We start from the raw sequence: 27,677 nt of genomic DNA, 5'->3' as shown, positions 1-27,677 counted from the left end.
ACCCTGGAAAGGGTTTATTTATTTATTTTTATTTATTATTAAATTTGTATGCCGACCATCTCCCCCCAACGGGTGACTCTCCCCCCAATGGGTTAAGTTAGCTTTCCTCACACAGTCTCTTCCACCTTGCATCCAGGCTGTTATAAAGAAACCACAGAAGCAAAGAACAGTGGAATTTCGTGTAGGATATGATTTGAGCCTTTAAAACCTCAAAACAGGTATGGTTGTTGGGTTTTTTTGTCCTGGCAGAAATTGCACTTAGTTTTTTAAAATGCTTCTCAGCTGTTGAAGAATGAGCAAGGTTAATGAGGACAGGCTGCAATCCCTGGAGAGGTGGGGCTGAAATTCTTAAACCCCCTCTTTTTTTCTTTTTCTTTTTTTTTTGCACTTAGGTGCTTTGGGATTGCACTTAAAGCAAAATATGAGTATTGTGCCTCAGGGAGGCTAAATACATTTCTTTCAGTCTTTTTCCCTCATAAAGAAGACCAGAAGGTATCACCAAAAATCACAGTTTTCATGCCAAATTTTGGTGGTGAGTACATATGGAAGCTCCAAGGGCTGTAAAAACAGATCTAGAGGGTTGTGTGTTCATCACAACAGTATCTCAAACCTGGACTTGGATGGATCTCTGGAATGTCCTAAAACAGCTGTCCAACATGCTGCGGGTCCTGTCCGCTAGGGATTTACACTTGGCAGGTCCCAGGAGGCAGGCCTTCTCTGCCGTGGCACCCGCCTTATGGAACATTCTCCCTCCTGAAGTGAGGTTAGCTCCATCCTTGTTAATGTTCTGCAACTCCCTCAAGACCTGGCTATGTCATCAGACCTGGGGGTCCCAGGGACTGGTAACATTCTAAGATGGCTCCATCATTGCAGTTAATATTCACTCTCTCCCGTGGCTTTTTATATGTTAATAATTATTGTTTTCTATTTTTATTCATAACTGGTTTTACATATCGATTGTTTTATTAATTGTTGTAGGCCACCCAGAGTCACTTTTTGTGAGATGGGCCTTCTAAATTTGATAAATAAATAAATGCACCTCAGTAGTTCCTAAGTTGTGTTTCATCCAGTGAGGAGAAGCCTCAAGAAAGCAACTATGCAGAAAGATCATTCTCACTAATACACTTTTTTTTAAAAAAAAAAAGTACACCGTTTCTGTCTGAAGTGCACATTCAGGTTTTGGTTAGGAAAATACTTGATCTCACCAACTGAGACCCTGAAGCAACATTTCTCACACAATGTCCATTTCACACAGCTTGCATTCCCTTGAGGGCTGAACCAGGATTCCCCATACAAGAATGGCCAGGTCATTTTGGAGGAGGTTGGGGATTTCTACAAAGCTAAAGCATTCCTTTTGCCCCTTAAACATCCAACACTAACAATACAAACCAAAGATCTCTCTCTCTCTCTCTCTCTCTCTCTCTCTCTCTCTCTCTTTTTTTTTTTTTTTTTGCTTCACCCCCTCTTCTTGGGCTCTGAGGACCACAAAAGGAGTACTGGCAGGCTATACCTTTTCCACCACTGCCCTAAAGAAACCTTCTCTAGCATGGTAATGTCCAAATGGGTTAGATTTCAATTCTCATTATCTGAGCACCAAGAGGTTAAAGAACCCCTTCCTAAAGCTGGTTATGCTAGAACATGGTCATAAAACTTCCAACTAAGATGATCCCCATTCACCTTCAAGTTCAGATCCATCTTCTGGGGTCAGCTCCACAACCAACTCCTTATCTTCTTCATCACTCGCCAGCCAACGATGGGGTGCAAAATGATAAATCTCCATAGTATCTGTCTCCTTTGTCTCCTCTTCTTCTTCCTCTTCTGTGGATTTCTTTTTCTTCTTTCTATTCTTCTTTTCTGTCTCCTTTGTCTTTGTCACCATTTTCTTAATGATGATTTTTTCCAAGAACCATCCATCTCCCAAGCCTGTCCCATCATGGCCAATTCGGATCTTATAGATTCTGCCAACTTCAACAGCTTCTATCTTTAACAGGAATAATAAATCTTAGTGGTAAAATAGCATTTCAGGTTTTTGAAAAGAGTGTTGCATACCACTAACTCATTAATCCTGATAATAATATAGAATTTTTACTTTATAGTGCAGATTACTGAGTTGAAAGGAGGTTTGAGGTACTGCTGCTGCCAACTAATGAGTCTGTGTGTGAGTCAAATTTGGAACCTAGGCTTTCTCACCATACCTGGTTAACCAATAAAGCTCTAAACAATTCTGATTTGTTTTCAAACAGATGCTTCAGAATGCACGGGGCACAAATGTTTGCACCTACCTGTAGCTCCTTAAAGCAACTACCTTAAGTGAAGCTCAGTCCTATTAGCTAATAGCAAGCACCCAACATCTGATCTTAACTCATCTGGGATCCTGAGAAATTCCTTCTTTGGCTAATATTGCCATTTCCCAGGAAAGGAGCACACACATTTAGTGCAATATGGTGGCCATAAAACCTGGAGGAAGAAAAAAAAAATCTATGGTGGAATTCATCCTTTGAATGTACCTTTTAGGCATCTCCAAAGGTCTATCTATAATTCTGAGAAGGGGCCCTTCTAAAAGACCATGGGGTCCAACTCCTTACTCAGTGCAGGAATCCAAATTAAAGCATGATGGCTATCTAGCCTCCATATGAACACATACAATGAAAGAGAGCCCACCATCTCACAGGGTAATTAGTTCCATTCTTCATGTGCTCTTACTGTTAGGATTTTTTTCCAACATTTTTGGGGATCTACTGAAGTACTTTATTCAATGTGCTGTATCCTGGATCAAGAGAGAACAGGTCTCGGCCTTCTATGTGATCTTCTTTTAGATACTTGAAGAATGCTATTATATTTTTCCTCACTCATCTCTTCTCAGAGCTAAACATGACTGGCCCTTCGATCTCTTTTCATGGCATTTAGTTTCTGCTCCTCTGTTTATCCTTATTGCCCTTCTCAGAATCACGTATGCCTTCCTCAATCTGGCATCTGCCTAGAGAATACTAGAAATTGAAATCCCAACCCAATTTGAGGATGCTAGTTGGAAAAGCTGACATAAACAATATGGAGGCAGATGAACATACACCATGTCTTATTATATGGTACCCCCACCTTTCTAAAGATTCACAATTAAATTGTGTGACCAGCTATGCCATCCTCTGGCTTACTGCCACATTCCTGATGGAGGTAAAATCCATCTGCTGGCACATAAACCCAACCCCCATGCTTTTTACAGGGAACATGAATGTAGAATGGAAAAATAATAACTATCATTTTGTTGTTTAGTTGTTAAGTCGTGTCCGACTCTTCGTGACCCCATGAACCATATTGCGCCAGGCCTTCCTGTCCTTCACTGCCTTCCTGAGTTTGCTCAGTTTCATGCTCATTGCTTCAGTGGTGCTATCTACCCATCTCATCCTCTGCCGTCCTCTTCTCCTTTTGCCTTCAATCTTTCCCAGCATCAGGGTCTTCTCCAAAGAAGGGTCTTCGCATTAGGTGACCAAAGTATCTGAGCTTGAGCTTCATTATCGATCCTTCCAATGAGCAATCAGGGTTGATTTCCTTTAAGATTGACTGGTTTGACCTCCTAGCAGTCCAGGGGACTCTCAAGAGTCTTCTCCAGCACCACAGTTCAAAGGCATCAATTCTTCGGCGCTCCGCCTTCTTTATGGTCCAGCTCTCACAGCCATACATTACTACTGGAAAAACCATAGCTTTGATTATGCGGATCTTCGTCGGCAAGGTGATGTCTCTGCTTTTTAATATGCTATCTAGGCTTGCCATGGCTTTCCTCCCAAGGAGCAAGCGTCTCTTAATTTCATGGCTGCAGTCTCCGTCTGCGGTGATCTTGGAGCCCAAATAAATGAAGTCTGTTACTGCTTCCATTTCTACCCCTTCTATTTGCCAGGAATTGATGGGTCCAGATGCCATGATCTTAGTTTTTTTAATGTTGAGTTTCAAGCCAGCTTTCGCACTCTCCTCTTTCACCCTCATCAAGAAGCTCTTTAGTTCTTCTTCACTTTCTGCCATTAGGGTAGTATCGTCTGCATATCTGAGGTTGTTGATGATTCTCCCTGCAATCTTAATTCCGGCTTGTGATTCTTCCAGCCTGGCATTTCTCATGAATAACTATCATATTGAGCCATAAAAATAAAAATTGTAATGACAATAATAATGGAAAACTAGAGGATGATGTTTAGATCTGTCAGGTTAGCTGGAGAGATTTAGGTGTCTGAATTTATTAGAAGTTATGTAGGTCCCTCATTTTGAGTAATTACTTATGACCTGGTGGTTTCTGGCCCTCAATAAGACAGTTGGTCAAAATGCACTGGGCATACTAGAGTTGTATTTTTGGGAGAAAATATGCATATCCTGTTTTGGGGAAACTCCTACAAAAATGTGTATTTTAGAAGAAAATGAGGGAATCTAAGCAATTTATATGCAATTTTGGTGCTTTCAAAAGAAATCCCAGAAAATGAAATAGAAAGGATTTAGAATGAATGTCAGTGAAACTGGCACTTACTGGAAATGCAGAGATCTCTTCATTCCCACATTTAACACATAAACAACTTCAAATGTGACTCTGTCTATCTAATCAGATGATAGATAGATAGATAGATAGATAGATAGATAGATAGATAGATAGAGACAGACAGACAGACAGACAGACAGACAGACAGACAGACAGACAGACAGATGATAGATAGAAAGAAATGGAGTCCTTGGTGCTCTCTGACCTTGGTGGTTTGCTTGCAGACATTTCATTACCCGACTAGGTAACATCATCAGTGCTAGTAAGTGTGCGGTTTGCTCCCTGTTTATGTTCAGTAGCTTGCCCTGCCAGTGTTGGTAGGGTTTTCTCCTTGGTAGTTCCTTGAGAAAACCCCACACCCACCAACACTGGCAGGGCAAGCTACTGTATATAAACAGGGAGCAAACCCCACCCTCACTAGCACTGACAATGTTACCTAGTTGGGTAATGAAACATCTGCACCAAGGACTGCACAGTTCAACCCTGAGCTACATATAATCTCATCTATTGCATATATGTATCTGGGGTGGCTGGATAGCATAGCAGTTAGAGCGTCGCCCTTTGATGCAGGAGACCGGGGTTCGAATCCCAGCTGCTACCTACCTTACCAGTAGGGGTTGTTGGGCAAAGACCCCCTAAAGCTTCACCTACCTACTGTACCTTAGATATAAGAGTGATGCGAACTAAGAGAGTCATGCCAGCTCAGACGTTGCCTAGATTAACAAGGTCCACGCCAGATGTTGGGGAACCAAAACAATCTGACGATAAGTGAGCTACTGGAACAAACCATACACGGACAAGGCAAGAGAACCTGAAATTAATGGGATGCTACTACACCTTTTACTGGTTGTTGTGAGCTTCCCAAGATCACTATATGAGATAGGTGGCCATATAAGTTTGATAGACAGATAGATAGATAGATAGATAGATAGATAGATAGATAGATAGATAGATAGATAGACAGACAGACAGACAGACAGACAGACAGATGATAGATCATTTGGTGGTATATCTGAGGGAAATGGATTTCAGGAGGGGTTAATCTTTCCTCTTCCACTTCATGACTGACTAAACATTCATGAGAAAAGCAGCACATTTCACTGGCATTCAAAGCTCTCTGAGACCATGTAATTTTTTTTTTTTTAATCTGCGCTCAGTCGTTACCGACTCTGCAGTGACTGCTTGGACGAGTCCTTGCAGTTTTCAAGGCAATTGTTTCGGAAGTGGTTTGCCAGAGTCTCCTTCCTAGGGCAGAGCCCAGCTGGCGAGCACAGGAGGCAGGGTTTCCGTTGCTTCGCGCCCTTTTTGGGCGCGCATGGTTTTTCGCGCTTACCGGCAACTGCTCCCGACTCCTTTTTGCAAGGCGCCGCCAGCATTTTTCCTCCCACTGGAGTGAGAGTACCCATTTATCTACTCACGTGAGTTTTCGACCTGTTGGGTTGACAGGAACTGGGGAGGAAACAGGAGCTCACCCTGCTAACGCGAAGGCTGGACTCGAACCGCTGAAGCGTCGACCATTTCTGGCCAGCAACTTTCAGCGTCATTAAGCCGCTGCGCCACCGCGTCCCCCTTGAGACCATGTAATAGCGGAAGCCTAAGCAACAAAATAGTTGTGGTAAGATAATTGACACCAACGGGGATTCCACTCCATTTCTGGTTTTAAAAAAACTTACAAGAATAAATGCTGAAATTAATGTGTTCCCAAACAAATAAAAGGGAATCCCAGAAGAACAAAAGAAGGGCCATGCCATCTTTTAATGATGATGACTAGGTCACCTGAGGGGTCCATAAAAAATGAGCAAATAAAGAATGACAATTTGGGTAGCATATACAGGCAAAGACAATGTCAAAGGAACAGATTTCTGAAGACATTGCACCTAATGTCCAAGCTTTGTAGCAAGTCCAATGTTTAGTTTCGCAGGATCTTTGTGGATGGATATTAGAATCGCCCTGCTGTAAGAACCTCCTGCTATTCTAACAGCAGCATACCTTGAATTTTTCTGTGGCTCCCCGCTCATAGTTGTTGGACCTGTTCTTCAAAATCAGTACCTCCGTTTTACCCAGCTCACCATAAAACTGGATGAAGACATTGGCATTGGTGCCTGCGTTCCGCACATCACCAGTAACAATGCAGACCTCATAATTGATCACTTGTTTAAAGCAGAAGAGGGAGAAATGAAGCACAGAGTAATTAAAATGGCTCACAGAAATACAGAGCCAAAGTCTTACAGTCAGCTCTTTTACCAGTTAAAAGGGTGTCTACCTCTCTCTCACTCTCCCTCCCCCCCCCCACTTCATACACCCCTTGAAGTAAATGCACAATTTTTCTAGTTTATTCAAACAGAACACAGGAAATTAAACAGAAGAACGCTTTGCATTCAAAGGCAAAAAGATACTTTGGATTGCACACCCAGCATCTTCTGCCACTCCTTAAACCACATGGACCTTCTGTAGAATGAGGCTGCAGTTGTGGAGGGGGACCACAATCCAGAGGAAAGTCACAACTGCTTTAAGGAGTTGCTGTCAGGTCCTACATGAGTGCTCCAAGCCTTCCCAAATACCTGCTTGCCCTAATAATAACTCACTTATCATTAAGTTTATTTGTTCATTGTGACTACTCTGTCTGTTGACAGCTCCCAGGACCTCAGTGGAGAATTTCTCCACCACTTACTACCGCTCCGTGGCATTCACAGGCTTCTGTTGCCTTTATCAGAAGGAGGAAAGCAGTGTTGTGGTCTTGCACCACACGCTCTACCTCTTTGGGTCAGTCACAAATGTTGTGATGCATGTAGAAAAGGGCTTGGGCTTACATTGTGATGCTGCAACACTGCTGTCATCAGTTTCACACACACACACACACACACACACACACAGCATGCTTTCCCTCATGGATCTGTTCCCTCTGTTCATACAAGGACTATACAAGGAGCCTTCTATATAAAACCCAAGTGCTCCGCTGTAGAACTAAGGCCACATATTATGAGGGACAAATGCAAAACTTGAGACAACTGAAAGACTATCAAAAATTAAAATGTTGGAAAATGGAGAACAGAAGAACAAGGAAGCGTAATGGAGGCATGAAACAATATATGGTTTGTGTTTGTACTGATAGACAGTCCTTTATTGAGGAATTCAGCAAAATTTATTGCAGACATTTTTCCCCTAATGAAATAATACTTCTGCCTAAGCAGAATCTGTTGTAAAATCAACAGGGTATAATTCACAAAGTCCAGCAATGCTCTTCTTAAAATGTTTCTCAAAATAATTTGCCCTGCCTTATTCTGCATTATGATGTTTTCTTACTAGTTTCTGTTTTTATGTTTTTAAAAAATATGGAAGCTGATTTGGGCATCCCTACTATAAATCATCTAAATAAATGTATATGAAATTTGTGAAGTCACATGAAAAAAAGTGTACATTTAGGGAAATTGTGTTCCAATAAAAAGACCATTTGGGACTGTTGCATACAAGCATGTGTGTATTAGGAAACTTTGCATATCAACTACAAACGTAAGGAAAAATTCTGTATAACAACTGGAGAATTTCTTTAGGGAGTTTTAAAAAAATACCTGAAATCCAGTAACGCAGAATAATGTTTAATTGCATATCATAATGACTCAGGCATGATTTGTCTTTTAAAGGAGTGAACGCTGAAGACTTCGGATTCTTCCCTTTTCAAACATCTCCTTGAGCATGGCTGGGAATTCTGGGAGCTGAAGTCCAGACATCTAATCTCTTTGTATGCCTTATGATTTTTGAAAACTTTTTAATAATGACTGTTTTTGATATGTTTATTGTTTTATATTCTTGTTGTATGGCGCCCAGAGTCACATTTTGTGAGAGGGGCAGCCATATGCATTTGACAGATAGATAGATGATAGGTAGATAGATAGATAGATAGATAGATAGATAGATAGATAGATAGATAGATAGATAGATAGATAGATTCATCCCAGATACCTTACAGTCACTCAGCCAGCTACCATCAAACTTTCTCCAAACTTTCCTTTCATCCACTTCTAATATCTGTACTAGCCATCCTAGATGATCTTGAGAAAACTAAGTAGGGTTAGTATTTGGATGGGACTTTTTCAGAGAATCACTCCAAGCTTAAATAAAGGCATACAAATGCAGAAGGTCTGGGTACAAAAAAGATCCTACTAGTTGACACTGAACTACTTGAAAAAAGCATGATTGCATTGTTTTCCTGAACAAGATCTTTTTCATGACCCTTTATTTCTGAGTTTACAGTTATTACCTGTTTTGTTTTTCTTATTTCTGTTTTTCTCAGAGAGACTGATAAACATTTTGTTTCTTCTGGATCACATTGTTAAGTAATATAATTCACACTTCTGGGACTGATACACAGACACCCAAGTAAAGTTATACAAACTACATATGTTTGATCCTCCTTTATGTGCCACCACTAGAGTTGGCTGGAACCTGGGGGACATCTATTTAGAAGAAAGCTTAATTGAAACCAGTGGGGCCTATCTCTAAAAATATAGACATAAAATTGTGCTGTAAAAGTTTGTTTACTGACAGCAGCATACAATGGTATATGCACTGTAAAATGATAGCTAGTATTTCACCAGGCAGCAGAGAATAGTCCTGCTAGGAATGAGCTACCAGATAGTTCTTGGGCTAGAAGACCCAGTTGTCATGTGCCTTTTTCTCTCCCAGTGCTCATTATTTCTCTATACCAGTGTTTCTCAACCATGGCAGCTTGAAGATGTGTGGACTTCAACTCCCAGAATTCCCCAGCCAGCCATGCTGGCTGGGGAATTCTGGGAGCTGAAGTCCACACATCTTCAAGCTGCCAAGGTTGAGAAACACTGCTGTATACTCTCTTCACCCCACCCCTCACCAAGCAACAAGAAAGATAACAAGGGATAACCTGGGCACAATATACAGCAAGGCTGCATTGTCCAATATTATGATTTCCTTGTAGTTTCTTGGGTTCCCCATGTGAGACACCAGGGAAACCAGGAACCTGAGCATGGCTACAACTTTGACCCTTCAGCAAGCTCAAAACATCTTCTCCATGTTAAAAGAAAGGAGTTGCCTTTCCTGCTGCATAGTACAGGGAGGCAGGAAGCAGAGAACAAGAGAAGGAAGCAGACCAGATGAGGAAAGAATACTACGTGAGAGGAGGAAGAGCAAGGACTACATTGGGTAAGTGGGGAGAGTGCTGGAAGAAGGGTTCTGGAGGACATCTTCTCCAAAGTATCCTCAATCTTGGCAATACTGCTGGCAACAGGTGCTTCACCAACACTAAATAAGAGGCAAGGAATAGTAACCATTCCAAAGTGCTTCCATTCCAGGGCCATCCTCCTTCTCTGCTTCCAGCTGAGCAAAACCAAAAGGCCACCTAGCTATTGGGCTTAACTCAAACATACTGTCCCTTACATTTCTCAATCTCCATGATTTCGCTGGGGTAGACCTCAATCTCTACCTTTCCGTCAGCTTCATTTTTGTCAAGCCATCGGTTGCATGGGAAGTTGTACAGCTTGCCGTGGATAGGGATGGTAATCTGAACACCACCAAGGTGCCAGCCTGCATGGAGGCCCACATTGTCATGCCCGATTAGAATCCGATGGATCTTAAGAAAGGAAAGTGGAAGAAAAGCAGGAAAGAACGGTATGTATATCTTCTTAAAGCATGACTGCTCTAGTGATATGTAAAGGACATTTGGGTTGGTAAAGCAAGCAGTCTTACAGGATTTCATCACTGCAGAAGCATTTCATGCTAGTCATGGGCTAAAGATCTTTAGTCTGCAGAAAATTCCTGCCACTGCTCGTCCTCTTGTGATTCCTAATTTATAGTAGTTTCATGGTGACTTCTGATTCCAACTACTTGAAGTGGAAGTTTAAGCAGCACAGAAAGAACAGTGCTATTATCTTCTCCTCTCTCTCTCTTTTTGTTCTGGTCCTACAATGTACCTGGGTGTGTAAACATTTATACCTTTCAGCCTTCAGTATGCCAACACAGAAGCAGGTAAACTGTTGTTGCCCAGGTCCACACTTACAGATGCTATAGTGGGCTGGGCACTTTCATGCTAAGCTTGTTTTAGATCTGCTTTGAACCTTCATGCATTTTCTACCTCAGAAGGACCAAACTGGCCTCTAGAATGAGGGTGGCTTCCATACCCCCAAAACAAGGGGATACAGGCATCATGTACTCCTGTGTATATAGACTGCCAAAATCTCCTTTAACTATCAGTTCTTTCCAATTTGTTTACAAATGCCTAGATTTTGGGATAAACAGTGAGGTGACCAAGTTTCCTCTGATAGATTTTGGCTTATAAAATAAAATAAAATTTTTAAATACCCTACAAAGAGCTCCAAAAGGATGTCTCCAAACTAAATAGGCTTTAAAATGGCTTTATAACATCATAATGATATGACAGTTTCTGCTATAAAAAGTCCAAATAACACACTTATATTAATAGAAGCCCAAGTTGGTTGTGGCCAAACAGGAAACAACATACTTAATTTGGTTAATAATATAACACATTTTCTGAATTCAGACAATACATGGAATCATAAACTAACCAACCATCTGATTCTCCTAACAGATTAAATCACCTAAAAAAAAAAATCTAACCAAAGTTAAAACTAGCCAACTTTAGATACGCAAATGCAATTGCTAGGTCTTTAACTAACACAATAAAGCATGTTCTGTGACTCCAGCCATTGTGCTGGGTTCCAGGGTAGAATAATTCAAAGCACAAAGAAACTGAAATACAACTGCGAATATAATAATACCATTACAATATATAATGTACAGTATATAAATCTGTGGTGAGATCACACATGGAATATTCTGTACAGTTTAATCACCACACATCTGAGAAAGAATATTATTATTAGATGATTACAAGAGCTCTCTTGTGAAAATAGACTACACTGATGGGGGCTTAGATTGAAGGGAGACAAGAGGAGATCTGATAAACTTACTCAAATTAATGCACAGCATGGAAAAAATGGCCAGTATTAAATATATGTAAAGTCCCATCTTGCAGGTGGAATGTTCTTCTGGAGAACTTTGAAACATGCTACTTTTCTCCCAGATTGCACCAAATTGCCATTCCAGAGATGATCTGAAAACTTCCCTGGAGTACGTCACCCAGAACAAGAATTGGTTTTAGTGTTCCAGAATGGAACATTTTGTATACACCTAGTCAGATGCTTTAATCCCTCTTTCATCATATTAGAACCTGGAGTAATCCTTTAGAACAAATGTGGGGAAATTCAGAACAAAATAAAAGAAAGAACTTCTTCAATCGTGTATACGAAGCTATGACAGCCACTAGTTTTGATGGTTTTCAAGGGAACTAAAGAAAGGGTCCAAGTCTTAAGGGCAGGCTACCAATGGCGATTAGAAAAGAATTCCTGCTCTCCTGTCAATGTCAGTGGGTCTTCTGAAAGCATCTGGTTGACCTCTGTGAGACACAGAATGCAGTATTAGGTAGGCCATTAGCCCGATCCAACTTCAGGTCTCTTCCTGTATTCTTATGAAAGTCTGAATATTATTTCATTACATTTTATTTGATTGTAATATGATAGTAAAATTCAATTCAGATGGGATATGATATGAAATTTGAAAAACTGTGACAGTGAAAAAAAGCAGTCTTAAAAAGCCATTTTCTATTTTAAAATATGCAGTCAGTTCTTACTCTGCATCATAATTTCAGGTCTTTCTTACCTTCCCAATGTCCATTGTATCAAGAGTAAAGATGTCTATCCGGCTACGTTCAAAGTAATTGCCTAAGTCATTATCAGAAACCAGGAGGAATTCCTTTTTGGTGTCTGCTTTTTCGCCATACAGCTTGATCAAAACCTTTGAATCTGAGCTGGCTCCTGGAACATCTCCTGTCTTTATACTGATGTGATAACTGATATCTGTGAATATATTAACATTTGTACCCAACAGACATGACAATAAGCTGTAAAATTTTGAGTCTTTTCTTCAGGGATGATCAAAGCAGAGAAAAATGAAAATTGGGAGAACTGAAAAAATCATAAATGAAACTCAACACTGAGGAAAAGGATACTCAAACTGTAACACCACTACTCTTTAGATGAGCAAATGATGAAAGAAAAATTAATTATGTAATTTAGGTAACATTATGAAACTTTTCCCATATGTTTGCTATTAGCTGGATTCACTTCAAAGGTGGTGGGTTTGGTTTGGTCCGGTTTGGTTTGGGTTTTTGAAGAGACAGGATGTCTGTAGCTATCCAGGCTCCTGAAAGGAGAATATTCTTTCCAGTGCTGATGAATGATACAGTTCTATAAAGCAAAGTAGAGAACTGATAGATTCCCAGAGGCTGCTAAAGCACAATTCCCAAGAGATCTGGTTTGCATGGCCAAATCAGTGAAGGATGCTGGGAGTCCTAGTTCAGTGATATCTAGAGACTCATTTGCTCCCTATTCTTGTTATAAAAGAAGCAGAAAGCCTATGTGGTTGAGAATCCTAGTGCAAGAAGAAACTATAAGGGAACAAAAGAATTCTACCAGTCCTACTTGGAATGAATTGAATTGTTTTGTTCCCAGTATATCCATAGTGGGATAAATGCTAGCAGAAATCATGTCCAGCTAGTATTAATCTTCCCCTTAACAAAAATCTGACTTACTTTTTAGAATGTAAGAAAATCACAAGATCATTCCAAGACACTCTGAAAGAAGAAGACTGCTTAGAGCACCATAAAACATCGAGCAAGGGATATTTAGTTGATGCACTCTGAACTAATTCTGGGAAAAGGTTAATACACCTTATCTCACTACACATTATTTCCCTGCTTTTGTCAATCAACATGCTGTCCCCCCAGAAAAGTTAGGGGTACTAACTAGATTCAGACTGAAAGCTGACCCACCTGGAATTTACTACTGTAGCTAGATATGTTGTCTGTGGCACATTCAAAGACTAACTTTCCAAACTAAACTCTGGAACTATCAGGCTGGATGTGGTTCCTGTTTTACAATTCTTTTCTTAATGACTTCTCACAGTTGGAATTTATTTCTCAGTATAATGACATATTTGTCTTTTATATAGCAGCTACATTCATACAACCTACTTAACCTAGTTACTGAAATGAACCCATATTTAGAATTCATGCAATACATCAAGCCACAAAACTACTGAAATGGTTTGCACAACTCACTGAGACAACAAAAGACCCAATACAATTAATATCAATCAAGCTTGCCATATTGTGTGAATGCAGGCGCTGATTTTTTAAAGTCACCTGGTTAAACATGTTGGGTGATATAGCCAATATGTAATACGATGATAGCAACTATGTCAACTCCTACATCTTCTACACATAAAGCGTATAAGAAAAAGAAATATCTGAAATAATTTTATCAGAAATAAGAAGTTGAGCAGCGGTGAATTCAACAGAAGAGAAATTCCTTTTTTGCAGCTGTTAGGTGATGTGGTTCAGCAAATGGAAATGGTAAAAATAATATGTTTCTCATGAACTAAAACAAAAATGAACAGCTTGGTTGAAAGAATCACGTGATAACAAAGCAAACTCACTTTCCAGGATAGACGATCTCCCATCTGGAACCAACTCTCGAATAATCTGGCCATCATCCTCATTTTTGTCAAGCCATCTGGTTAGCAAATAAAATGTAAGTTATCTGCTATTATTGATCAAATATCAGGAGACTTATTATAATTCTGGGAGAGACAGTATATAGTGAAAGAAAAGCAGTGTGTTTAGAGGGATATTTTTATCAGAATCTAAAATAAAGAAACAGATTATTGGCATACCTTTAAAGGAGGTATCACATCTTACAAAATTCAGAAGTACAGCCTTTGAATTCCATTTTCTAATCAGTATTCTCTACTATTGGATGTAGGTTCATTAAAAACAAGAGAGGAAAAATTTGATTTGTAGCCAGTTAATGCCATAATGACTTGGACTCATTAAAAAGTCTAACATTTCTGCTATGGAAGGTTGAAAACTAGCTTAAATGTTCTAAAACATGCGTAACCATAAGGCCTTCAAGACCTGGTTATGTCCAAGGAACCAGAGACGTTTTTGGATGGCTTCATTACTGAGGTGGATATACTCACTCTCTCCATGCTTCGGGTTTGTATATTTTCCTTTTAATTTTAATATTTAATTTTTAACACAGTCTTTTTATATATTTATATGATTGTTTTTATATATGTGCTGTTTTTACTGGATTATTGTATGCCTCCCAGAGTCACCTTTGGTGAGATGGGCCGCCCTATAAATTTGATAAATAAATAAATAAAACACTTTTTTATCTAACTTCTACTACCTTGTCTTCCAGATACTCTTCTTTAATACAGGAAGTTAATTATATATGGAGTTTAAAACCTGTCATTGTTTCCTCCCACCCATCCCAATTTGTTTTATTTCTAGATTTTATAAAGAAGAAATCAAGGGAAAGAGTTCTTCATGTCAAGTTCAATCCTGTTGACTTCACAGACAACAGGCTAGATGATCATATCATTTACTTGGCATTAGAATGGAAATCATTTGTCATTGCCTTCTACTGATATTGACAGATAGATGATAGATACATTGCTCTTCCATAGTCCAGCCTTCAACTCTGTGATTTCTTGATGCTCTCCCAGACCAGACTCTGCTTAGCTTTTTTCAAGATCAGCCAGAGAATCAGTCTCAACTCAAGAAGGATTTTACTGTTACCTTAATGGAGAATTGCAAATATAAGCATACAGTAACATTTGAGGCAGGACATTAAAAGTAGATCACAAAATGGGTACTGTTTAAATCTCGTGTGTACTACTTTAAAAGAAGTAAGACACCTATTGTGACTGCTCTTCATAAACAATGAGTAATTGTGAGCAACAATTCATCAATGTAATATAATTTATTTTGATGAATGGTTTTGAATTTAGCATTTGAGGGCAGATAAAATTCTGGCGGACAGCGTCAGTCATCTTAACTGATTTTGCAAGTGTGTGTGTGTGTTTTTAAATTGATATTTGTTAATGTAAGCTGGTCATTTACAAAAGGCTTCCCAAGGAGTTATTTTGTTTTTCTTCTTAGGGAAGACTGATCTATTGGAAAGAGGAACTACATCATTGAAGAACACCTTTCAGAAGTGAAGAATTTTTTCTGCATACATTTCTTAAAGGTTACAAAGTGATAAAACACCATACAAGTTGAATTATTAGAGAGTGGAAATCCAAGAAATAATTCTGTCTTTGGTTTAATCAAACAAGGTGAATACTTAGAATATAAAGATGAAATTGACACTCAGATTATACAGGTGTCCTTGGTTATCTACAGAATTTTGGGAATAGAAAAAAGGTTTTATATCTATCAATCTATTTTTACAATGAATCACCTACCCCCAACAAGAAACCAAAATGTAGGAAACATTTCAGAATATTTGAACTGTATTTTAAGTTTCTTACTGTTCAAAAGAGCCCTAAAATTTAACTGGTGTCTCGCAGTGAAAGTTTTGTTTTACATAACAGATGTTCCAGAGAAATAGTATCTTCTATACTCACCTGAAAATTCTCTTGGGATCTAAAATGGTTAGCTGTTATCAACTTCTAGTGCCTTCACTTGAAGAGAGAGAGAGAGATGGAATAGGAAATGTATCCTTATTAAACTCATCCTCTTGCTACACTTACAAAGTGTTTCAGGATGCAAAGGAAAGAGGAGAATTGGGTTTGCCAGATTTGAAATTATATTTTGCAGCTTGTTGCTTGGTTTGGATGAAAGAATGGGTGTTGCTAAGAAGCAAACAATTTTTAGAGTTAGAAGAGCACAACCTGAGGTTTGCATGGCATGGATATTTATGGTACAATAAAGTGAAAGTTAATGTGGATTTTAAAAACCACTTTATTAGATGTGCCATACTGAGAATATGGAATAAATATGAATCCAGGCTGTGTCTGAAGAGACCTCTATGGATCTCAGCCCAAGAAGCATTTTACAGAAGAGACACAACAGACAAAGACAAATGGTTAACATACCAGGAATTACTGGAGAATCATCAAGGGGAATATAAAATTAAATCAAGGAAGCAACTAATGACCAAAGGATATAGTTGTCAATGGTTTTCCCATTTACATCTATCAGAAAGATTTAAAATGGATAAAAAGACTTATGGTATGGAGCAAAGAAGACAGAATTTGAAGTGCAGTTGTATACAGATGATGAACATGTAATTGCTAAAATGTATAAACTTTTCTTGAAATTTGAAATGGAAGAAGAACAGATTAAAGAACGTATGATAAAATGGGCTAATAATTTTGGCTGTAATATACAGATAGATCAATGGGAAAATATGTGGTCAAAAGGACTGAAATTTATATTATGTTATGATCTTAAAGAGAATTTTTATAAAATGATGTATTGTTGGTACATGACACCAGAGAAATTATCTAGAATACATAAAGGCATTCCAAATGTATGTTGGAAATGTGAACAACATGGAGGGACATTCTATCATGCCTGGTGGACATATGGAAAAGCTAAAAAATTTTGGATTCAAATACACACATTGATACAGAGGATTTTAAAGATTAATATTCAGTTGAAGCCAGAACTTTTCCTTTTAGGACTGATAGATACACAGTTAGAAAAGAGTCATGGAAGATTATTTCAGTATATGATTACTGTGCCAAGACTATTATATGCACAGCACTACCCACCATGGAGGAATGGTTGGTGAAATTCACAAAACTTGCTGAGATGGCCAAACTGACTTCTTTGATTAGAGAAAGGTCATTATTGACATTCATCAATGACTGGAAACCCCTTATTTATTTTATTTATTTATGTATCAAATGTATATGGCCGCCCATCTTACAAAAAGGGCTCTGGGTGGCTTACAACCCTTTATGGACTTTTTGTGTAAAAAAGAAAATGATTTTGTGACTTATGGTTTTGATGATTAGAAAGAATGGGTTATAGGAAGAATGGAGTTATGATACAATCTTAGAGAGAGAGGTTTGGTTATAATTGTATGTATAACTGCTGAGAGGAAGACCGGAAGCCATTTCTTTATATTTCCTTTCATGTTTTCCGTTCTTTTATTTTCTCTTTTCTTTTCTTTTCTTTTTTCTTGTCTTTTTCCTTTTTTTTTTCTCTTTCACATTTACTATATCTTTTTCTTTGAATATAGTTCTTATTATATATGTAAAATCTTTTAATAAAAACTATTTTAAAAATAAAAAAGGGAAGTTGAAAGATGTAGACCATAGTACTTAAAGATTAATTCTATACCATTTAACCAACTACAGACCAGGGCAATTAACATGTTTGCTTAAGCAATGGCATTTTCTGTCTTCCACTGAAACGTAATACTGATGTGCAAACTAGCATTAAAAAAAATCACTTCAGAAGAAACATAGTTTCCCCATCACTTTAGTTCAGCACTAATTAAGGATGATAATCCTTGGCTATGGCAAGTGATAGATCTTATGTCAGAAAGAAATAAGAAGGAACCTTCTGCACCTTAGAAACGAGGCTGATAATAAGTATAGAACCGTTAACAAATTGGAGAAGATTGATTCAGCTGAATGGAAACAGGGGAAGGGTGTAAGGAAAGTCTGTGAAAAAAAGACAAAAATCACCATGTGTTTTAAGAATGGAAGTCTTTGAAGAATTGCTTTCCTTCCACCTTCCCCCAACCGGGGCCTGAGTACCTGTGTTTTGCAATCCTTTTTGATGCACAGAACCCCTATTCCAGAAGTAGGATCTAATGACTAGAGATTAAGTTACTACACTGGTGAAGAGTTCCTGATGCTTGTCTGCTGTCACTTCAGTCACAAGCTCTCCAAGATATCCTTGACTCCACTGCCCCTTTGACGGGTTTTTGGATTCAAAACAAGCATTTCAAGATGGTTGTCAACAATTCTGCTCAGTTACCAATTACTAACAAATTCTGCTGCTTTTGTAGACAATTTTTCCTGCAGCTGCTGATGTAACTAGTTGATGTTTCTGACACTAAGCAAGAATAATTTCATACTAAGTGGACTGCATCAAAATGTTTTTTGCTGAATACTGAACATTTTGTGTAAACAGAACAGCTGCTATTTGTCATACCATTGTAGCTGAATATCCACTGAGGAAAGTTTTACAACTGGACATACAATTCTCTGACCATCATTGATTAGAGACACTGAAGGCGCATTAAGAAGAAATTTCACATGGTGACAAAAGGAACTAGAAAGAAGGAACTTAAGGCAGGATGCATGTAATCTGGCCATGTTCAGTAAAATGTTATTGTGCTGTACAGGTTGCAAAATCTCATTGTATTGATTTTTGCTTTTTGTTAGCACCGACAGGATTGTTTACTTCCTAGTTTTGAAGGAAATAAACAGGAATATAATTACAAGAATGTCCAAGAGGTGGCATAGAACCCTGTAATAATCAATAGGGAATATTGTTGCCTCAATTTAAGGTCCTCTAGGTGTGTTGGATATCCTCTCCCATAATCCTGAGCCTGCAGGTATTAAAGAGTATCACTCCGAATCTGACAGTCTGCCTATAATGTTCCTGTGAAGAACTGGTCTTAGATTGAAGATAGTGGTTGAAATAGCTGTACTGCAATAAAGTTAATGCTTCAGGGTCACTGTTTGATAATATATGGTATAGCAACATTTTACCATATTGCTTTGATCATTTTTGACAATATGTGGCAACCTTGAATCAATCAACTGGTCAAATCTTATTGGGTCAATCAAGTATTCAATTCTGAATATTGATGGAAACAGATCAAGAATAATGGATTCTTAATAAAATAACATCTCCACCATCTCAAATGGAATAAATATATCTCCTCTTCACCCTTCTTCCAAAGAGAGTCCATTTTCCAATTTAGTGATTCTTAATTCAAATGAAAACCTAGGACTGCTGTCCACAAGAATGCTGTTTTCAGCAGCATACTTGTGGTAGATTTAGCATTTACATCAACCATATTCAAGGTCAATGTGTCACATCATCGTGGATCAAGATTATGCTTTTCAAAACCATAAAGAAATCGGAAGTCTCCTTGACCAGCAGGCCTGGAATGGGTGTCATCCGAAATCTACAGGTCATGGAGATGTCTGCTTTCCTTCATAATGGAGGATGCAGCTGGCTTGCACCTTTGTCTTGTCTTAGGAGTCCATGATGCAACCTACAGACGGAAGGCAGCCATCTTGACAGGGAACTACAGGAGTCACTACTGGGTTGGCTGCTTCCTCTGCAGGCTGTCATGTGATTGTATATCTGGAAGGCTGAGATAATGGAGGTATGAGAACAGCAAAGGACATTTTTCTCAGAGGCAAAAAAGGGGGCTGGTGATATGAATTACAGTCTCTCCCATTCTGCACATGGGAAGAGAGGCAGCACATCTGTATTTTCTAATCTCTCCAACCCATAACGATGGCCCCAAATTAAGTTAGAATATCGTTATTTTACAGTGACAACAACAACTGAGATTAAAAAGATCATCTGCATTCACCATAAACCTGTTCTATCTTTTCTTCCAGAGCACTGAAACCCAGTTCCCTATACATAAAGTGGTATGGTACTCAAATTTTAGGGGGAATGGTAGAGGGCATAATTCACCATACTCTATCCCTAAAAGTATGGTTACAAAAGGAGTGTGAGCATCCCACTCATTCAAGCAACGTCAGGAATAGCAGATTGAGGAAATACATACTAAGGAATGGGTCTTTTTAAGAACAGCCCTGTTTGAAGAAGAATCCACTCTGCAAAGTGGGAAGAGGATGTTTGAAATTTAGGGCCATGCATCAGTTTTTATGATCAGAGGATTCCCTTTTTGTAGTTTAGAAGTTGACGCAGCCATAATGCGAAGGAAAAATGCTAACTGATGCTCATGTCAGATGAGACAGGAAAAAATGACCAAATTATGGCTTACCTTGCCATTTGGTTTGCATGTCCATAATACTGGATGGGAGACAGGAATTAATGCCACTTTTTTAAAAAAAAGTGTCTAAGGAGACAGTTAAACTGCATGCATCTGAATTGAAGATTAGTTTCCCCCAGTAATTAGTTTTAAAATGGGAAAGTCATCTGAGATTCACTGAGAATATGGTAAGGGAAACAAATTTGCTTCTCCATCTAATCTTATTTGGGAGGGTAGGTTGGTCTTGAATTCAGGGTTATCTTCCTTTGGGGTAAATACATTTTTTTCAATTTGTGGAAGAAAATATCAAGGAATCTTCAGGAGTTTTCTTGGTTTAACCTTCCTTTTTCTTATGATTGGAACCTCTTGGTTTTGGAATCCTATTCTCTGGAGTAGCATAAAGTAAGAATGCCATTCTAATCTATATATTGCTGGAGAATGAAGTAGGGACAGAGGTGGTAGACTGCTGAAGCTGAATGCAGATGGTAGAGAATTCCAAGTTTTAAATGCCCCTTGACATTAAAAAAAAATAAAACTTCTTTACAGATTAAAAAAAATGTTGGAGAAACATTTTAACTCCATTTTTTTCCAGGGATGCTATGTCTCTACTACCACCATGCAATGATCGCCTGCTTCAAAGCCAGATCTTTGGTTCCAGATATAACCTAAACCGTTATTTGCTAGCCACACAGCTCTCCTGTCCCAACTCATTCCCCGTTCTTAAGTGTGACTCAGAAAAAGTGGACCTCTGTCCTTCTATGATATAGCATGGGAAAAACATAGGCAACTTATTTGTTCCTATCTGAAGGGGTTAAATTTGTAGGAGAGTTAAATCATTATGAGGGGATGAAGCATGACTTAAAAACCCATAGATACAAGAGGAGGAGTTTTTGAATTGTAGGCTTTTGACCTAAGTCACTTGTTCTATTTCAGAGGTGTCTCAAATTGCAGTGCAATTTGATCAATCCATGATTCCTCTCCACCCTTGACTTCTCTATTCACCCTAACTAATACACAGACACACACACACATGCACGTTCTCTCTCACACACATATCAGTGAGGAAAAATAGAATGGGGAGGTTGTGTAGAAAACTTATTGATGAGGACAAAAGACAGAAAGATAAACAGTTTGGTATCATTGGCAATTTGACAAATTGCAACTCTAATTTTAAGTGGAAGCTAATTAACAAATGGTCTGTAAAGGGATAAAAGAATAAAGGAGGGAATTTAAGTAAAAAATAGCACGAGTGAACAATTATTGTCCAGCAAAATAAAAGATTGGTCTATAAGATACATATTCTGAAAGTGTGGGAGGAAAGGAATGGATAGGATAGAATCAGAAAGTGTGACAACAAATGAACTGAAGGAGGATGAGAATGGAAATAAGGGTGATTCATTAAAAAAAAAAGAAAGAAATAGTTGCTTGTTTGCAAGAGAAAGTAGGGGTATATATAGAAGTGCTGAAAAGGAGAGTCTGGCCAACAGTGAACTGTGTTTGTTGTGACAGCAAATATCTGTTCATTCCTCACAACCTCACCACACATCCCAAACATTTGGATGACTGATCAAAAGCACTACTATAAAAGGGATCTATCGGTCCCTGAATGCAATAGTATGTTTCTCTTCCTACCAAACAACTCCAAAAGAGTTTTAATTCCTCCCTACTCCCTTTTGGGGGGGGGGGGGCATCAAATGCATTGTGCCACTGGACTAGATGCTGAAGTGAATCTCCATGGAGAAATCTGAGTCATGACAGGACAGGACAATTTAGATATTTGAGTGTGTTAAAAATATATTCTGAATGATCTTGTTCCATGCTTGGTTCAGACTTTATGTCATCAGGACAGTCTAATGATAAGTTTGTACATATATGGAATATTTTTTCACAAATGTTAGCCCCGAAGTGCAGTAACCTACAGTATTTATGGGCTCCAACACTCACAGACCTGATTAGTACCACTGGACTAATGCCCCATGTGAAACTTTGAAACTGATCAGCTTTTCCATTTCCTTAACCATCTGACATTATTCTGAACTCAAAAAGGAATCAAAATGCTTTCACAGCTCATTCTTTGAGGGAAAATGCATTGATAAGAACTTAAACATGTTCTCACCATGCATTTTTGTGTAGATTAGTTGTTAAAAGAATCTTATAATAAGGTAGACCTTCTGATCCAGAAGTGTCATGGATCAAACATCAACTGCTTTGCCATTCCAGCTTGATATGATATAGCTCTCTCATTTCAGCCTTCGCCCACCTCATTCTGTAGCATATATAAATCACATTGAAGAAGTTTGATGTGACCCTCCAAACATTCATTGTTTCTCTTTAATGGTCCGAGATTGATTTTTATTTGTTGGTATGAGGTTGGAGCACTCTCTTGAGGGCTACTGTTACCCTCAGATGGCTGATTTCGGTTGCATACCCACTATAGCCCTACAATAAGGTTTTAATGTTGGGTCTTATACAATAATGATCTCTATCTACATAAGCCAAGGGAGTATGTTGTGGCTAGCAGGCACTAGTCTTGGACACCTGGCTGAATGGCCTAGTACCTCAGCAGATCCTCATCCGTTCTATACCTGTAGCATGGGAATTCTTGAGCTTCACTTTCTGGTTGTCCATCTTCCCTCACTATCACTTTGGCAAGGTACCAGCCACTGCTTCCTCCTTTGCCGTCATGCCCTATTCTCACCCTGCTCACCTGCTTCAGGTGGACTGCTTCAATGATGAATTCATCAGCCTTGATGGAAAGAAAGAAGAAAGCGTTAAAATGGTAGGCAGAAGGGTCAAGCTCCACAGGCACTGTCTAGACGGCTAAAGAGGTGGATGAGGATCAAGGAAAAAGTTCATTGACTTGCCTTAAACAGCTGAGCTTCCTCACTTCTACCATCTGTGAAATGGGTAGCATAAGAGCCTATTCCCAAGGGATGTTGGGAGGGCAAGCACAAAAGCAACGCATTTTAAAGTCTTTTAAAATACAATGTAAAATTATATTAATAATAGTAACTAGAGTACAGCAATGAACTTGAATAACATACATAATTATTTTGTGCCCTGAAAATTAGCAGTAAATAGAATGAAGAATGAGAGAATCCTAAAGCAACAGAGTGGCTTATTTCAGTCTATATAGAATGTAATTGTTAAATATGCTACATAGAGGAAGATACATCTGTACTCTAGCTTTGGAGATGGTTTGATTTAAATCATTTCAGAAACAAGTTGTGATAAGGTGCCTGTTTGCCAGGCATTCACAATATTGCAAACTGCTTGCCAGATTCAAAATTTCCACTAAATGCTTTCTTTCACATAGAAAAAAGCAGATATGTCCATCCCCTCCCTGTGCTGGAGACAAAAGGAAAACGTTTAGCCATTTTGAAGTAAGGAGTAACAGCTACAGCAATATAACAAATACAGTAAAAACAACAGCAATAACAACAATAGAATACAGAGCAGTAAAAACGATAGAATATAGAGCTAAAAGCAGATAAAAGATAAATTAAAAGCAACCAATTACAACCAGTTACAGCATATTTGCACATCCATTTCATGGTCTAGAGAAAACCAAAAAATTCTGCCAACAGAAGGCTATCACATAGAAAGTCTCAATATAGATATGTCCTTTTCCAGGAAGTTTAAAGTTACAAGAACGGGAGTGCCTTTCCATTTGATTTCCACCCTTTCAAATGCACCTCTCCTAAGACAAGCCTGCGTGGAAGTTATTTATAAGCGACCTGGGACATTCTTTCTTCAGTTGGATGGATAACATTGCAGACGTTTTTGCATTGTTTCTCTGTTTCATCCATCAATTACAACAGGGCTGCACACCATCTGATGGCCACAGCAGGGTCCATATGACACAGAGACAGGTGTTATCCATGTGTGGTTAGGATCAGGGCCCATTTCACAATCACTACTAAGCAAAGTGAGTACCTAAATCACCTGCAAGGCTTAATAAAGCCATTTTACCCCTTAAACTGAGTATCATGTTGGGGCTACACTCCAGGTAACAGTAGATGGGCCCAGGGGGAAAAAAAGCTAAATTTAATTTCATCTAATTTCCATTTAAATTTAATTAAGCCAATTTTTAAAATAAATATAGTTAAAATAATTACTCTTCTGCCTGTATAATAATTTCCCTCTTCTACTCAACTGAAAATTGTAACTGGATAACAACCTTCAGAAGTTTTTGTGGAGCTGTATGTCAGCCCAAGGTTCTCAGATATTGCACTTCCACTGTAAACCATGATTTAGAAACTACAGTGGCTGATTTGCACAGCATATTTAGCCAAACACAAACAAAACACATCATGGATTTCTCGGATGTGTGAACCCAATCATTTTTTGTGGCTTGGCCCTTCAGAAACTGTTGTATTTGGGGTAAATGACACAAAACATCTCTGCACTAACTCTTCCCCCTTCCAATTCCCCATATTCTTTGGTTATGTTAAAATCTATTTAAAATAGCAAAGATTTTATTAATTTTAAAAGCCCACATGCCATACCCAGCACCCTCAGAGTCCATGGGACCAATGTTTTCAGACCTTTTGGAGGGAGAGTTTTATGGGGTTTAAGGGACAAGATAGATAGCCTTAAGGCTAACAGAACCCTTTAGAAAACCCAGTCCCCCCATATGGGGTTGATTTTCCTGGGTTAATGTAATGATATGTGAGAAAGACCTTGGGAGATGGGGTGAAGAGATGCTGCCAAGAGAACAGTCAGATAAGAGACAGCATAGCCTACAGCTGCATAAAGGATGGAGAAAGAGGCTCAGAAGGGACCCTCCTTAACTTTTCAGGCTATAAGGGTGACAGTGGGAGAACTGTACTTTCAGACTTGCAAGATTCTGTTAATGTAGCTTTACAATAAAGTAGGATTAGCTCATCTGGGCATGTTTCCTGTCTGGTCTATCTGGTAAGGCTGACAGAGTAAAATGGGTGACTTAAGTCTGCAAGGCGAAGGCATGGGTTTTGCTCTTTGACCTCCCAACCTCTCTCCCATCCTACTCTGGTGATCTCACCAGCCATCTTTTGTAGCCCCCAAGCAGGGAAGAAATAGAAAACTGGCCACCAGGTTAAAAAAAAAACAAGTTGGTCATCCCATTCAATTTCATTGCAGTAACAATTTCAAAAAAGGACCATTTCGCATGTTGAGAAGCAGTGAAAGCTGTCCCAGGGAGAATTAAAAAATGCCTCCTATGGCTGTCCAGAAGTAGAAACAAGTCCCACTCCCTTGTTCGCTAGTCAGGGGTCATCCAAATGCCACTCAGGCAGTTTTTAGATGTGCATCTTCCACACAACAGAAATTACAATCCAATTGTTATTTACAAAGTTAATTTGGAAGGCTCCCTTGGGATGCCTGGATAGTCTCAGTGTAATTTCAAAATGTCTGCAAGCAAGCAGTCACCGGACCCTCCTGGAAGAAGCTTGTTGGGTGGAAAGGAAAAGAAGAGGAACAAGAAAGAGGAGTGGGTATCTGAGCAAGGGAGATCAGTCACCCAGTCCATTTTTGGCTGTAGCCCTGCCCAATGCTGATCTGACCTGTGGAAGATGCGGCCCCCCAAGGTATGCAGCTGTGTTTTTAAGCAAATACAGAAAGAGAGAGAGACTTACACTGCCTTTCTCAAACTTATTAACAGTGTTCACACTGTTCTGGAGCACCCGGTCCCCTGTGTCTCCATGCTGCCCGATGAGACAAACAAAAACATTGGCATCAGTCCCGCTTCCACTCACTGTCCCGGTACACACAGTCACTCGGTACTTGATCACTGCAAATGAAACAGTCCAAAATGAAGTTGAGCGTCTATGCATGTGGGGGTGGGGGGGTGGATGGGTGTGTGTGTTTCCATATAGTTGTATTTTCTGCAGAGTGTATTGCATCACAGGTCAGGTCTCCTGCTGCAATTCTGCTAAGATATTATGGGCTTTTATACATCTTGCATTTTAAGAGTGGCGATTCCTACGATAAACATAAAACTTGCCATTCACTCCAAGCAACACTGTGCTCTATTCAATACTAGACTTCATAAAAGCATGACAGTTTTAGCCCATTTGCCATCTCAGAAGCCTGTTACTCCAACCCAGATAGAAGATCACTGAGAATACAAATGAGCCAGAGAACGTCCCTAGAATTCCTCAGCACCTCAACCAGATAGAAGTTGCAAGGGGTCTCCAAGGATAATTTAAGCAGGCAGGCAAAGTCATACAACTGAAGAGGGTCCTTTATAAGGCCACCGGAGATGTTTGTTATTGGACATCAAACAGGTATAATAGTTTCTCTCTTGTTGTTGTTGTTCAGTCGTTAAGACATGTCTGACTCTTCGTTACCCCATGAACCATATTGCGCCAGGCCTTCCTGTCCTTCACTGCCTCCCTGAGTTTGCTCAGTTTCATGCTCATTGCTTCAGTGAGGCTATCTGAGCATCTCATCCTCTGCCATCCTCTTCTCCTTTTGCCTTCCATCTTTCCCAGCATCAGGGTCTTTTCCAAAGAGTCCTCTCTTCACATTAGGTGGCCAAAGTATCTGAGCTTGAGCTTCAGTATCAATCAAGAGTTTCTCTCTTCCCATGCTATATAACTCCAGTGGAAATGCTCTAATATACAAGGAGGAATTATTGGGTCACATTCTACATGCAATATATTTTAGTACACGTAGAATGCATATTCTTATGAGTATCCTAATCTGCAATCCTGTCTGACAGTTTGTTCTCACCCATAGGCAAATCCGGTTGGCTTCATGAATACATCATCCCTGATTGGTTGAGATCATACAGCAAAGACAAAAACATTAAGCATCTGGGTTGCAGGGTGGGGCAGGAAACTACCAAAACAGCAGCATGGCTGGCTGAGGAATTCTGAGAGTTGAAGTCCATACATCTTAAAGTTGCTGAAGTTGAGAAACACTGGTGTAGGGGTACAGCGATAGCCATTGGGAAAACATGAATTTAGCCCAGAAAGACATGATGGGGTGAAGAAGAAACTCAAGATTGCTCCACTTTGACTCTTTTGGGTATTAGAGAGAGGGAAGGGGGAAAACGGTCAGGCTTTCGAGATTCTGTTAGTATAGCTATATCAATACAGCAGCTCTAGTATTTCATGGGGTGTCTATTTCCTGACCTGGTCTACCTCAAAGGACTAACGCATACTCTCCTATTCAGGATTTTTCTTTTTCTTTTTTTTTTTGCCCTCAAAATTGTTCTAGGCTAAATATCTCATACCACAGTAGATCTCTGCATTTTGCAGGAATAGGTGAAAACTATTCTGTGATGTGGGGAGGAAAGA

At 39.2% G+C, this 27,677-nt stretch overlaps 1 protein-coding gene across 1 annotated transcript in view; it reads right to left on the bottom strand.

The window, feature by feature from the left end:
• LOXHD1 (lipoxygenase homology PLAT domains 1) overlaps positions 1–27,677 on the bottom strand; it is a 149,729-nt gene that overhangs the window by 77,739 nt on the left and 44,313 nt on the right. The window contains exons 14-20 of the mRNA XM_088152998.1: positions 26,010–26,164; positions 22,980–23,140; positions 14,060–14,136; positions 12,224–12,420; positions 9,926–10,118; positions 6,506–6,666; positions 1,678–1,981 (exon numbers count right to left, since the gene is read on the bottom strand). Of these exons, the coding sequence (XP_088009124.1) occupies positions 1,678–1,981; positions 6,506–6,666; positions 9,926–10,118; positions 12,224–12,420; positions 14,060–14,136; positions 22,980–23,140; positions 26,010–26,164 (1,248 nt within the window). The remainder of the gene's footprint in view (positions 1–1,677; positions 1,982–6,505; positions 6,667–9,925; positions 10,119–12,223; positions 12,421–14,059; positions 14,137–22,979; positions 23,141–26,009; positions 26,165–27,677) is intronic.

This window comes from Python bivittatus, unplaced genomic scaffold (assembly GCF_059951505.1).
Source record: "Python bivittatus isolate LINGU-HERP-01145 unplaced genomic scaffold, Pbiv_v1 ctg000570_np1212, whole genome shotgun sequence".
Classification (NCBI taxonomy): Eukaryota; Metazoa; Chordata; class Lepidosauria; order Squamata; family Pythonidae; genus Python; species Python bivittatus.
This window is presented reverse-complemented; position numbering and strand designations above follow the sequence as displayed.